Source organism: Triplophysa rosa, linkage group LG5 (assembly GCF_024868665.1).
Source record: "Triplophysa rosa linkage group LG5, Trosa_1v2, whole genome shotgun sequence".
Lineage (NCBI taxonomy): Eukaryota > Metazoa > Chordata > Actinopteri > Cypriniformes > Nemacheilidae > Triplophysa > Triplophysa rosa.
In genome coordinates this window covers 1541328-1556867 of record NC_079894.1, presented here as the reverse complement: position 1 = coordinate 1556867, position 15540 = coordinate 1541328, and the positions used below count along the sequence as shown (strand labels likewise).

Here is a 15540-nt window from a genome sequence, read left to right as displayed (position 1 = left end):
TTCACACTGGAGAGCGCCCATACACATGTGTTCAGTGTGGAAAGAGTTACACATTAAAACATACTCTTCAAGCTCACATGAGAGTTCACACTGGAGAGCGCCCATACACATGTGTTCAGTGTGGAAAGAGTTACACATTAAAACATAATCTTCAAGCTCACATGAGAGTTCACACTGGAGAGCGCCCATACACATGTGTTCAGTGTGGAAAGAGTTTCACAGATAAAAGAAATCTTGATGTCCACATGAGAACTCACACTGGAGAGCGTCCATACACATGTGTTCAGTGTGGAAAGAGTTTCGCAGATAAAAGAAATCTTGATATCCACATGAGAGTTCACACTGGAGAGCGACGATACTGGTGTGTTCACTGTGGAAAGAGTTTCATACGAAAAAACATTCTTGATGTCCACATGAGAACTCACACTGGAGAGCGTCCATACACATGTCCTCAGTGTGAAAAGAGTTTCATACGAAAAAACCATCTTGATATCCACATGAGAACTCATACCGGAGAGCGTCCATACACCTGTTCTCAGTGTGGAAAGAGTTTCACACAAAAAAATAGTCTTGATGTCCACATGAGAGTTCACAATGGAGAGCGTCCATACACCTGTTCTCAGTGTGAAAAGAGTTTCACACAAAAAAGAAGTCTTGATGTCCACATGAGAGTTCACAATGGAGAGCGTCCATACACCTGTTCTCAGTGTGGAAAGAGTCTCGCAAATAAAAGAAATCTTGAGAACCACATGATGACTCATACTGGAGAGCGTCCATACACCTGTTCTCAGTGTCGAAAGAGTTTCACAGATAAAAGAAATCTTGATACCCATATGAGAAGTCATACTGGAGAATGTCCATACACCTGTTCTCAGTGTGGGAAGAGTTTCACACAAAAACACAGTCTTGATACCCACATGAGAATTCACACTGGAGAACGTCCATACACCTGTTCTCAGTGTGGAAAGAGTTTCACACAAAAAAAAAGTCTTGATATCCACATGAGAACCCACACTGGAGAACGACCATACACCTGTGTTCAGTGTGGAAAGAGTTTCATACAAAAAAACAGTCTTGATATCCACATAAGATGTCACACTGGAGAGCGCCCGTACACCTGTTCTCAGTGTCGAAAAAGTTTCATACGAAAAAACAGTCTTGATGTCCACATAAGATGTCACACTGGAGAACGCCCGTACACATGTCCTCAGTGTGAAAAGAGTTTCACACACAAACACAGTCTTGATATCCACATGATGACTCACACTGGAGAGCGCCCATACACCTGTTCTCAGTGTGGAAAGAGTTTCACAGATAAAATAAATCTTGATACCCACATGAGAATTCACACTGGAGAGCGTCCATACAGCTGTTTTAAGTGCGAAAAGGGTTTTAAACATACACATTCTTGATGTTCACACCGGGACTCGATGAACTCGCACCGGGCAAAAGCCATACACATGTGTTCAGTGTGGAAAGAGTTTTAGATACAAAAAAAATTTTGTGAACCACATGAAGATTCACACTAAAGAATGCCCATACACGTGTACAGAAACTGAAAAGTAGTCTTAAGAAACACCAGCTTAAATTCATGCTAACGTGTGCCTGTACCCGTGTCTGCGGTGTGGAAGGAGTTTGCCAATTAAAGGAAAACTTACTGTAGACATGAGAACTCGCACTGGAGAGCACATACAACCATGTCTGAAGCCGCTAGGTGTCAATGCGCTGCAACAGAATAAAATGCATGCAAATACTAGAAACCCTGCAAATCAAGAAAACATCATCAGTGTGATAACAAATGTGCTGCAAAAACTCACAATATAACCAAATACTGAAATGTGATGCAAGCAGGAGAGACGACAACAACGGAAACGTTTCCAACGGGACGCAAAAAGTGAAGAACCCAACTGGGATGTGCTCGTATTTGCATGTACAAACCATAATTAACATTAACCAAATTTATTTTAAGCGCATATTTTAATTCTGTGCTTTTTTTGTCATGTTTGTTATATTGTATACAACGAAGAGCAAGGTGCAATAAAAACTTTTTTAAAAGTGCACTACTTGGAGACACGTGACCCCTCAATGCACGCGTAGTCGTTCGCTCCGCTCGCTTTGTCAAAATACACCATAATCCTGTCAGTAAATTTCGATCTCATCTCTACCTAACCCATCATGAATACTTCAGCAGTCAAGGGCGATCGAAAGAGAGAACTTGAACAATCGACAATTAAGAAGAAATTCAAAGACACCATCTGCCTGGAGGATCTCGACTCCACTATTGCTAACGGTACCAAGTTAGCATTGGAGGAGCAGCAACGTAAACTTGATTCAATGGAAGCTTCTACAGTAAGAGAAGCAATAGACTTTATCTTGACCCCTGTGTTGCGTGACCTGCATACAGACATACGAACGACCAACGATTCTGTTAAAATGCTAAAAGCAGAATTTGAAAAGTTAGCTAACACGACTAAACAGACACGGGAACGGATAGATTCAGTTCAGGTGGATGCACGTGAGGATAGACGTACTGTCACAATTCTAAAAAAGCAACTTGAACAATTTACGGATAAGCTGACGGACATTGTTGATAGAAGTAGGAGGAACACTGTTCGACTGGTGGGGCTGCCAGAAGGTGCAGAGGGCTCCGATGCAGCTGGCTTCCTCAGAGCTAACCTTTCCAAATGGATACCATCCCTCAGAGGCCGAGACATCGAGATTGATAGAGCTCATCGTATGTATGATGGAAGAAGAAACAACTCAGGATGGCCACGAACTCTTATTTTTTGGGTACTGAGGTGGCAGGACAGGTCAGAGATCCTAAAAGGTGCTCGGCAGACGTACCCGGTCAAATATGCACAGGACAACGTCACGCTGCTTCTTTTCCCCAACTTTAGTCCAACCACAACGGCTAAGAGAAAGAGTTTTAACCCAGTTCTGAAGAAGATGACAGCACAGGGTCTACGGCCCTTCCTCATCTATCCGGCGGTACTCAAGCTGCAACATAAGGGCGAGAATATGATATTTGACTCTCCTCAAAAAGCGGAAGATTATGTCAGCACACTGGGACAGACACGGAAGACTTATGCTGCAGCTCTCCAAAGTAACGGGACCACAGCGACTTAGCTTTACGGGTGAAGGTAGCGACGGGAGAAACATGGATACCTGTTAAAGACACATGGATACTTACTAACCTCCTGTTGGTGATCTTGGATGTTATCTGTTTTTCCTTTCTTCACATAACAGTCGTTGACTGGTAAGACTGACCACTTCCTCGGGCTAATAGAGTATGTTCGATAATTAATGAAAATTTGCCTTAGCTGGCCAATCGGGTGATATGGCTTGCGTTGTGGTGGGACGACCACGTATCCCAAATGTTTTGAGTTCATACAGACCTACATGTTTGTTAATGTGCGGTCTGTTTTGGTTTGTGTATATAGTTATCGGTTTTCTATTCTTTTACTTAAGATTACCCCTTGCAACAGACACCACTGCCCCAATACCTTGTGTTTAATCTTCTTTAAATCGATCTTCTCTATGGACGAATTGTTATCTAGTGCATGTAGTAACACTCATACATTATTTTGTGGTTTTGCTCATGTCTTCTTTTCAATAAGACCTAGCCTATTGCTGCAAACGTATAATGGATAATTTGAATGTCTTATCACTGAACGTGAACGGCCTAAACTCTGCAATCAAACGCACCTGAATATTAGAATACCTACACCGCAAGTCTGAATCCTGTGCCCTTATACAGGAGACGCACCTAAAACTTGATGTAGCACGTTTTCAGAACAAGCATTATAAATTGGCTGCCTAAAAAAAGGCCCCTAGATAGCGCTTTAACACATCACTACTCAGTAATTTGGCATTCATTAACTCTCTGAAGGACCATGTAAAGGAGTTCCTAGCCATTAATACATCCTGTGGTGTTGACGCACAAATACTATGGGAAACGACTAAGTGTGCGATACGGGGGTTTTGCATCTCATTCTCTTCTAATCTTGCCAAAGCCAAAACTCGCCAGCTTGTACAACTAGAAAATAAGATCCAAACACTACAAGATCTACAACAACAACATTTTTCAGATCCTCAGGCTGCAACATTATCCTCTTTAAAAAAAAGAGTATGATATGCTTTCACACTCAAAAGCAGAGTTCATTCTGCATAGGACTAGGCAGAGGTACTATTTTGAGTCGGAGAGACCCAGTCATTTGCTAGCCCTTAGGTTGAAGGAATGTGAGTCAAAGGCCTATACCAGTGCTATAAAATCCTCAGATGATCAGATCTCCACTAATCCCAAGGTGATTAATGGCATATTTAGGAATTTTTACACAAATTTATATAAATCTGAAACCAATTTTGATGAATCATCTTGCAAGAACTACCTAGATAGTTTAGAATTGGCCCAGATCTCAGGATTGGAAAAGGAAATTCTAGATGCTCCTCTAAGCCTGGAAGAGCTCCATGAATCCTTAAAACATCTTCAGAGGGGCAAGTCACCAGGCTTAGATGGTAGCCCACCTGAATTATACTTATAATTGTGGGATGTCGTAGGACCTATTATGCTTGATTCACTCACTTTTGCGACCGACCACGGCGTATTTCATAGGGATCAAAAAACCTCCCTGATCTCTTTGCTTTTAAAAAAAGGTCTTATAAGAGGACGTCATGCGTCTGATAATATGCGCCGACTTCTCCATGTAATCGACTTTGCAAACTCTCACACGAGTCCTTGTGCTGTTTTTTCATTGGACGCAGAAAAAGCCTTTGATAGACTGGAATGGAATTATATGCAGTTCTGAAAATTTTTGGCTTTGGCAAACGCTTCATTTCAATGATAAAGACATTATATCACTTACCCGAAGCATCAGTACTGACTGGCAATATTATATCTCCCTCGTTTACTCTTCAACGAGGAACGAGGCAGGGATGTCCACTCTCCCCACTTCTGTTTTGCCTATCACTTGAACCGCTAGCACAAGCTATTAGAAAGTCTCAAGCAACACCAATTAGGATTCAGGAACACAACCATGTTATTTCGTTATATGCTGATGATATAATTTTATATTTGGATTACTTTGACGCCTCAGTACCTTGTATAATTAAGGAATTTGATCATTTTGGTAGCTACTCAGGTTACAAAATTAACTGGAACAAATCTGCACTAATGCCGATCAATAATATTAAAATTAAATTCCACATTTAGATAGATTCAATTTATTGTCATTGCACATGTACAAGGCAACGAAATGTGACCTCTGCATTTAACCCATCCAGAGAGTAGTGAACACACGTACCCCCGGAGCAGTGGGCAGCTATCACTACAGCGCCCGGGGAGCAAGTAGGGGTAAGGTGCCTTGCTCAAGGGCACCTCAGTTGTTGCCCGCCGGCCCTGGGAATCGAACCGGCAACCTTCTGGTCATGAGTTCGACTCTCTAACCATTAGGCCACAACTGCCCCTTAATTTCACAACATTCCTTCATTTATCCCTGTTAAGGACTCTTTTACATATCTGGGCATTACTATCTGTAAAAACATCCATAAAATAACTAGAGACAATTACAACAACATTTTAACTAAGATCAAAAATGATATCGAAAGATGGAATAACCACAAAGTTTCCCTCCAAGGTAGAATCTCTACAGTTAAGATGAATCTGTTGCCTCGGCTTAATTTCTTGTTTTTTATGCTACCACTCTCTCCCCCCTTAACTATTTTAAGGAGGTAAAAACTTTAATTTCCAAATTCATATGGAATGGTAAACAACCTAGAATTAAACTTGCCACACTGCAGCATTCTGTAAACTCTGGGGGATTGGCCGTGCCTAATTTTGAACTTTACTACTGGTCATTCCAAATCAAGGCTCTCCATACTTGGGTTGAATCTGACTCTACAGTTTCATGGAGAGTGATTGAATCTGACATTGTCAAACCACATAGATTACAAGATATTATTTTTACCGGTACAGGAAAGAAAGCTAGTAACCACAGATTTGGTCCTATTGTAGCAAATTCTATTCGAATCTGGAAAAGGGTGGAACGTTTGATGGGAGGGCCGTTCAAATTCTGTAGCAATACACCATTATGGAACAATTTGAATTTTCTATGTGGCAATCGTCCATTTGTTCAACCTTCCTGGTCATCACTGGGCATAAACACGTGTGGTGATCTATATGATAACTTGGCCTCTATTCACTTCTTGGCGCTAAGAGCCAAATTCTTTCTACCGGCATCTTCGTACTTCGTTTTTTTTCAACTCAGATCTGCTCTCAAGGCATATGGAGTTCCTTGGGAATCTCCAGTTTCTCCACACCCTATGTGGGATTTGATTACCCCCCCTCATGGTCGGACATCCGTTTCATTTATATATGGCAAGCTCAATGATCACATTACTAAACCTCTCTCTATTCAATCTATTTGGAATTGCGAATTATCTTCTCTCAATATTTCCCCTGACTGGGAGAGGGTGTGGTCAAATCTCATCTTAATGTCCAAAAATCTGGCACACCGTCTTATCCACTTCAAAGTTATCCACAGAGCATACATTACCCCCTATAAGAGGTTTAAAATGAAGTTACAAACAACATATAATTGCCATATCTCCAACAGTACATTATCAGGTACCTTTCTCCATATGTTTTGGGAATGTCCAATTGTTTATGCTATGTGGACTTATGTCAATTCTACTTTATCCTCTCTATTACATATTGACTATGATACAAATCCAAGTTTATGCCTTCTTAATGATGATTCTGATCTTGACGTAGGTCTGATATAAAAGAAAATGCTGTTTGCTGGTTTCACATCTTCTAAAAAAGCAATAATACAGAATTGGTTCACACCAACTATGTGTAGAAAAACATATTGGATTCACAATCTTGTGAATATAGTGTCCTTTGAATACAACTGCACGTCTTAATAAGGCTAAACCTGTTACTATTAATACCTGGCACAATTTCTGTTCCGATATATTAGAATATATGACCAAATTATAGTTTGGCCTACTTATTCTCTCTTTCCTTTCAACACAAAGCAGGATGCATGTCTGTTGCCCTCCTTCTTCTGTCTGGATGTTTTCTTAAAAAAAAAATTGTTGTTTGTCTCTTGTTGTTGTTGTTACTGGTTTTTGTGAGTACTTTTGTTGTATTTTGAATCAATAAAAAATGTTGATCACAAAAAAGTGCACTACTTTTTTTTATTTCTGCAACAACAGATGTTCTGTTTTTACATTGGAGTTCTATGGTGTTTAAATTGGATGACATTAACACTTTTTGGTAGGTTTTACAGTTATTTGTTAAAAGTAATATCTGTTAAACGTTTTTTTTTTTTAAATTCTCTAGTAGGTTTTTAATTGTTTTATCATTCTTGAATCGATTGCCCCTCCCAGCAAAAGTATGTCCAAAGGACATTGCGTAATAATTACGGATTGCCGTAGTAATTCGTCTTTGGCGGGGAACGTCTTTTTTTTTAATGACGAGATAACTCGTCAATGGCGGGGAAAGAGTTCATGTAAAACATTGTCATGAACTCACTGTATTACTGTTTTGTAAAAAAGTCATATTCATTACTGTGTAGTAGTTTTGAAAATAGTGACAATCAGAAAGTCTTGGCGTGGCGGCCATCTTGAGAGACACAGGAGTGGAGGGTGCAACAAACACCAGGCTGGTAATCCTCAAGAGTTGTGCAAGGTGGTGGTGTGGCCAGTGGAGCCCATGGAGGAAGCCTCCTCCTCACCAACTGTGAAGATGGAACCACAAGATAAAAGTGCATAGACCTAAACTGAGCCAAGGACCCTCGAGGACCATCACGGGAGATTGTGCATTGATAATTAGGGGTGCACATAAGTTTTTCTACCTGGTTCTCAAGAGAGCACCGGTTTGGTGCTCACATTGCACATAGTGTGACAAATTATATTTACCTATTAAAAATAAAAAAGTAGTTACTTTTTAATGAACAATAAACAAAATAATAAAGTGGGATAATACCATATTTATATTACTTTATAGTACACTTAAAATACAATGATAATGTATTTCTTCTTGTTTTTATTTTTACATTAGTAAATATTAATTTTCAACACCAATTTTGAAACCTAAAACGACAACCTTTTTGGTTTTTGGCAGGTTGCTGGGAAGTGCACTTGCGAACGCACATGGAGACTTGCGGTGCGGAGCTAGGATCGAGTATAGCATAGAGAAACACAAGCTGCGTGCAAGTGTCAAGTTTAAACAGCTTGTCCTTTTAGAAAGTTTAAGAGAAGCGGTGTTTTGGTAGACGTGCAGCGCAGCGCAGTTCCAGACATTCACAGAGGCTGCGCGTGCCGCGCGCTTCTCTAGTAACGAAAGCAGAACCAACAAAGGCGGAGCTACCAATAGCCTACTCACCGGTAACAAACGAGATATCAGTGATTTGGCAGCATTCAGTACAAACGGAAATCTTATCCAGTATTACACGTAGTCGGTCTAAAACAGTGATTGTGCATCAAAAGGTTTCAACCATGTCAGTACGCAAATGAGCGTTCTAAACTTATTTACAGGGCGCATTTTTAATTTTGGTCTGCGCACCACTTATGTGCATCCCTGTTGATAATGACCAAGACTATCACAAAACAGATCAATTAACACACAATCCAGTATCTGTATGGTCCTCGAGTTAATTACCACCTTGGCAAAGATGGGCCAAACGGACTGCTGGATCCATTGTTGATCGATCATTCTGTTACGTGCTGGGCTGGGCAAGGGAAAACAGGGAGCGGATCCAAATTCAGTATAATCCTTTGAACAAAGTCCAAAGAGTAACATTATGTACACAGAGTAACATAACGTCCACAGCGTAATCCAAAAACACAAGAGAAACCGGTAACAGGTACATCCAAGATCACAAGGGTACCATGATGCATGACATTAAACAACGATCGACAACTTAGAACTGAAGACAAAGGTGACCGCGCTTTCTCAGTTTCTGCACCTAGACTGTGGAATGCTCTGCCCCTCTGTATTAGATCTGCATCTTCAATATCTGTTTTTAAATCCATGTTGAAAACGTACCTTTTTGATCTGGCATTTTATCATTGACTACTTTTATTGTATTGTTTTCTTTTAGTAATTATTTTGTATTGTCTTATTTGAACTGTTTTTATTGTGCAGAACATTGGTCAACCCATGGTTGTGTTTAATAGTGCCATATAAATAAAATTGACATTGACATGCATGATGGGATATGGAGTCCTTGACTAAAACACAAAAACAGAAGAACAAAATGGCGCCCTCATGTGGAGATCAGAGTAAGACTGAGATTAAATTGCTGACTTCATCCACAAGTACAACTAATGCACTAGGAGGGATTTGAACCCACAACGTTCTTTAACGCCAGGTATTCGGTACAGCAAACTGCACGACGGAGCTTCTACAAAGTGTCAGAGATCCTGAGGAGATGTGTGAGAGCTGGGAGTAGCGAAGATGCTGAAACGAGTTTTAGAGCAGAAATATAAGAAATACTATGTATTTGAGAAACAGAGGCATAGGTGGGAATGAAAAGACCATTTTGCATAGTAGTGCACAAAACGTTACTCAGAATAGTTCGAGACGAGAAAGCTATGTGGTGCTGTCTTTTAGCGTCGCAGGCACGTTCGGGACACTAATTCAATAATACTTAAATTAAATGCCGATACGTCACGAGTTTTAAAAGATATCGCAATTTATGACAAATTTCAAAATGGCGGACAGGCCGATCATCCAATCGTGACATAATCATAATCACCCGATCCGGCACAACCCAAGGAATCCGTAGACGCCGAGATCACAAATTTCTGACAAACATTTCAAAAGTAATGATCAAAAATAGCCATTTTTCAAATCTCGCGACCCATAGCACATGAGAATTCACACTGGAGAGCGCCCATACACATGTGTTCAGTGTGGAAAGAGTTTCACATTAAAACATCATCTTCAAGCTCACATGAGAATTCACACTGGAGAGCGCCCATACACATGTGTTCAGTGTGGAAAGAATTTTGCAGATAAAAGACATCTTGAGACCCACATGAGAATTCACTCCGGAGAGCGTCCATACACATGTGTTCACTGTGGAAAGAGTTTTGCAGNATAAAAGAAATCTTGAGACCCACATGAGAGTTCACACTGGAGAGCGTCCATACTGGTGTGTTCACTGTGAAAAGAGTTTCATACGAAAAAACATTCTTGATGTCCATATGAGAGTTCACACTGGAGAGCGTCCATACTGGTGTGTTCACTGTGAAAAGAGATTCATACGAAAAAACATTCTTGATGTCCATATGAGAGTTCACACTGGAGAGCGTCCATACTGGTGTGTTCAGTGTGGAAAGAGTTTCATACGAAAAAACAATCTTGATGTCCACATGAGAGTTCACACTGGAGAGTGTCCATACACATGTCCTCAGTGTGAAAAGAGTTTCACAGATAAAAGAAATCTTGATGCCCACATGAGAATTCACTCTGGAGAGCTTCCATACACCTGTTCTCAGTGTGGAAAAAGTTTCATACAAAAAAAAAGTCTTGATGTCCACATGAGAACTCACTCTGGAGAGCGTCCATACACGTGTTCAGTGTGAAAAGAGTTTCTCAGATAAGAGAAATCTTGATACCCACATGAGAACTCACACTGGAGAGCGTCCATACACCTGTTCTCAGTGTCGAAAAAGTTTCACACAAGAAAAGTCTTGATATCCACATGAGATGTCACACTGGAGAGCGCCCGTACACATGTCCTCAGTGTGAAAAGAGTTTTAGATACAAAAAAAATTTTGTGAACCACATGAAGGTTCACACTAAAGAACGCCCATACACGTGTACAGAAACTGAAAAGTAGTCTTAAGAAACACCAGTTTAAATTCATGCTAACGTGTGCCTGTACCCGTGTCTGCGGTGTGGAAGGAGTTTGCCAATTAAAGGAAAACTTACTGTAGACATGAGAACTCGCACTGGAGAGCACACACAACCATGTCTGAAGCCGCTAGGTGTCAATGCGCTGCAACAGAATAAAATGCATGAAAATACGAAAAACCCAGCAAATCAAGAAAACATCATCAGTTTGATAACAAATGCGCTGCAAAAACTCACAATATTACCAAATACTGAAATGTGATGCAAGCAGGAGAGACGACAACAACGGAAACGTTTCCAACGGGAGGCAAAAAGTGAAGAACCCAACTGGGACGTGCTTGTATTTGCATGTACAAACCATAATTAACATTAACCAAATTTAATTTAAGCGCATATTTTAATTCTGTGCTTTTTTTGTCATGTTTGTTATATTGTATACAACGAAGAGCAAGGTGCAATAAAAACTTTTTTTAAAGTGCACTACTTGGAGACACGTGACCCCTCAATGCACGCGTAGTCGTTTGCTCCGCTCGCTTTGTCAAAATACACTATAATCCTGTCAGTAAATTTCGATCTCATCTCTACCTAACCCGTCATGAATACTTCAGCTGTCAAGGGCGATCAAAAGAGAGATCTTGAACAATCGATAATTAAGAAGAAATTCAAAGACACCATCTGCCTGGAGGATCTCGACTCCGCTATTGCTAACGGTACCAAATAAGCATTGGAGGAGCAGCAACGTAAACTTGATTCAATGGAAGCTTCTACAGTAAGAGAAGCAATAGACTTTATCTTGACCCCTGTGTTGCGTGACCTGCATACAGACATACGTACGACCAATGATTCTGTTAAAACGCTAAAAGCAGAATTCGAAAAGTTAGCTAACACGACTAATCAGACACGGGAACGGATAGATTCAGTTCAGGTGGATGCATGTGAGGATAGACTTACTGTCACAATTCTAAAAAAGCAACTTGAACAATTTACGGATAAGCTGACGGACATTGTGGATAGAAGTAGGAGGAACACTGTTCGACTGGTGGGGCTGCCAGAAGGTGCAGAGGGCTCCGATGCAGCTGGCTTCCTCAGAGCTAACCTTTCCAAATGGATACCATCCCTCAGAGGCCGAGACATCGAGATTGATAGAGCTCATCGTATGTATGATGGAAGAAGAAACAACTCAGGATGGCCACTAACTCTTATTTTTTGGGTACTGAGGTGGCAGGACAGGTCAGAGATCCTAAAAGGTGCTTGGCAGACATACCCGGTCAAATATGCACAGGACAACGTCATGCTGCTTCTTTTCCCCGACTTTAGTCCAACCACAACGGCTAAGAGAAAGAGTTTTAACCCAGTTCTGAAGAAGATGACAGCACAGGGTCTACGGCCCTTCCTCATCTATCCAGCGGTACTCAAGCTGCAACATAAGGGCGAGAATATGATATTTGACTCTCCTCAAAAAGCGGAAGATTATGTCAGCTCACTGGGACAGACACGGAAGATTTATGCTGCAGCTCTCCAAAGTAACGGGACCACAGCGACTACCACCTCAATCTCTAACAACAGGGATTGTGGCGATCTTAGCTACACGGGTGAAGGTAGCGACGGGAGAAACATGGATACCTGTTAAAGACACATGGATACTTACTAACCTCCTGTTGGTGATCTTGGATGTTATCTTTTTTTCCTTTCTTCACATAACAGTCGTTGACTGGTAAGACTGACCACTTCCTCGGGCTAATAGAGTATGTTCGATAATTAATGAAAATTTGCCTTAGCGGGCCAATCGGGTGATATGGCTTGCGTTGTGGTGGACCGACCACGTATCCCAAATGTTTTGAGTTCATACAGACCTACATGTTTGTTAATGTGCGGTTTGTTTTGGTTTGTGTATATAGTTATCTGTTTTCTATTCTTTTACTTAAGATTACCCCTTGCAACAGACACCACTGCCCCAATACCTTGTGTTTAATCTTCTTTAAATCGATCTTCTCTATGGACGAATTGTTATCTAGTGCATGTAGTAACACTCATACATTATTTTGTGGTTTTGCTCATGTCTTCTTTTCAATAAGACCTAGCCTATTGCTGCAAACGTATAATGGATAATTTGAATTTCTTATCACTGAACGTGAACGGCCTAAACTCTGCAATCAAACGCACCTGAATATTAGAATACCTACACCGCAAGTCTGAATCCTGTGCCCTTATACAGGAGACGCACCTAAAACTTGATGTAGCACGTTTTCAGAACAAGCATTATAAATTGGCTGCCTAAAAAAAGGCCCCTAGATAGCGCTTTAACACATCACTACTCAGTAATTTGGCATTCATTAACTCTCTGAAGGACCATGTAAAGGAGTTCCTAGCCATTAATACATCCTGTGGTGTTGACGCACAAATACTATGGGAAACGACTAAGTGTGCGATACGGGGGTTTTGCATCTCATTCTCTTCTAATCTTGCCAAAGCCAAAACTCGCCAGCTTGTACAACTAGAAAATAAGATCCAAACACTACAAGATCTACAACAACAACATTTTTCAGATCCTCAGGCTGCAACATTATCCTCTTTAAAAAAAAAGAGTATGATATGCTTTCACACTCAAAAGCAGAGTTCATTCTGCATAGGACTAGGCAGAGGTACTATTTTGAGTCGGAGAGACCCAGTCATTTGCTAGCCTTTAGGTTGAAGGAATGTGAGTCAAAGGCCTATACCAGTGCTATAAAATCCTCAGATGATCAGATCTCCACTAATCCCAAAGTGATTAATGGCATATTTAGGAATTTTTACACAAATTTATATAAATCTGAAACCAATTTTGATGAATCATCTTGCAAGAACTACCTAGATAGTTTAGAATTGGCCCAGATCTCAGGATTGGAAAAGGAAATTCTAGATGCTCCTCTAAGCCTGGAAGAGCTCCATGAATCCTTAAAACATCTTCAGAGGGGCAAGTCACCAGGCTTAGATGGTAGCCCACCTGAATTATACTTATAATTGTGGGATGTCGTAGGACCTATTATGCTTGATTCACTCTTTTTTGCGACCGACCACGGCGTATTTCATAGGGATCAAAAAACCTCCCTGATCTCTTTGCTTTTAAAAAAAGGTTTTATAAGAGGACGTCATGCGTCTGATAATATGCGCCGACTTCTCCATGTAATCGACTTTGCAAACTCTCACACGAGTCCTTGTGCTGTTTTTTCATTGGACGCAGAAAAAGCCTTTGATAGACTGGAATGGAATTATATGCAGTTCTGAAAATTTTTGGCTTTGGCAAACGCTTCATTTCAATGATAAAGACATTATATCACTTACCCGAAGCATCAGTACTGACTGGCAATATTATATCTCCCTTGTTTACTCTTCAACGAGGAACGAGGCAGGGATTTCCACTCTCCCCACTTCTGTTTTGCCTATCACTTGAACCGCTAGCACAAGCTATTAGAAAGTCTCAAGCAACACCAATTAGGATTCAGGAACACAACCATGTTATTTTGTTATATGCTGATGATATAATTTTATATTTGGATTACTTTGACGCCTCAGTACCTTGTATAATTAAGGAATTTGATCATTTTGGTAGCTACTCAGGTTACAAAATTAACTGGAACAAATCTGCACTAATGCCGATCAATAATATTAAAATTAAATTCCACATTCCTTCATTTATCCCTGTTAAGGACTCTTTTACATATCTGGGCATTACTATCTGTAAAAACATCCATAAAATAACTAGAGACAATTACAACAACATTTTAACTAAGATCAAAAATGATATCGAAAGATGGAATAACCACAAAGTTTCCCTCCAAGGTAGAATCTCTACAGTTAAGATGAATCTGTTGCCTCTGCTTAATTTCTTGTTTTTTATGCTACCACTCTCTCCCCCCTTAACTATTTTAAGGAGGTAAAAACTTTAATTTCCAAATTCATATGGAATGGTAAACAACCTAGAATTAAACTTGCCACACTGCAGCATTCTGTAAACTCTGGGGGATTGGCCGTGCCTAATTTTGAACTTTACTACTGGTCATTCCAAATCAAGGCTCTCCATACTTGGGTTGAATCTGACTCTACAGTTTCATGGAGAGTGATTGAATCTGACATTGTCAAACCACATAGATTACAAGATATTATTTTTACCGGTACAGGAAAGAAAGTTAGTAACCACAGATTTGGTCCTATTGTAGCAAATTCTATTCGAATCTGGAAAAGGGTGGAACGTTTGATGGGAGGGCCGTTCAAATTCTGTAGCAATACACCATTATGGAACAATTTGAATTTTCTATGTGGCAATCGTCCATTTGTTCAACCTTCCTGGTCATCACTGGGCATAAACACGTGTGGTGATCTATATGATAACTTGGCCTCTATTCACTTCTTGGCGCTAAGAGCCAAATTCTTTCTACCGGCATCTTCGTACTTCGTTTTTTTTCAACTCAGATCTGCTCTCAAGGCATATGGAGTTCCTTGGGAATCTCCAGTTTCTCCACACCCTATGTGGGATTTGATTACCCCCCCTCATGGTCGGACATCCGTTTCATTTATATATGGCAAGCTCAATGATCACATTACTAAACCTCTCTCTATTCAATCTATTTGGAATTGCGAATTATCTTCTCTCAATATTTCTCCTGACTGGGAGAGGGTGTGGTCAAATCTCATTTTAA

General features: G+C 40.4%; 2 protein-coding genes and 1 pseudogene across 2 annotated transcripts in view; all 3 read left to right on the top strand.

The window, feature by feature from the left end:
* LOC130554200 (gastrula zinc finger protein XlCGF57.1-like) overlaps nucleotides 1-15540 on the top strand; it is a 62036-nt gene that overhangs the window by 24356 nt on the left and 22140 nt on the right. The window lies entirely within an intron of this gene.
* On the top strand, nucleotides 7-1421 carry LOC130554193 (gastrula zinc finger protein XlCGF57.1-like). The gene has a single exon (XM_057333693.1). It carries the CDS (start codon nucleotides 78-80, stop codon nucleotides 1410-1412), a length of 1335 nt encoding a protein of 444 aa, XP_057189676.1. The 5' UTR covers nucleotides 7-77; the 3' UTR covers nucleotides 1413-1421.
* LOC130554231 (gastrula zinc finger protein XlCGF57.1-like) lies at nucleotides 9972-10859 on the top strand (annotated as a pseudogene).

Excerpts from the sequence above, each read along its gene's own strand:
- LOC130554193 (XM_057333693.1), top strand. The coding sequence starts at position 78 with ATGAGAGTTCACACTGGAGAGCGCCCATACACATGTGTTCAGTGTGGA.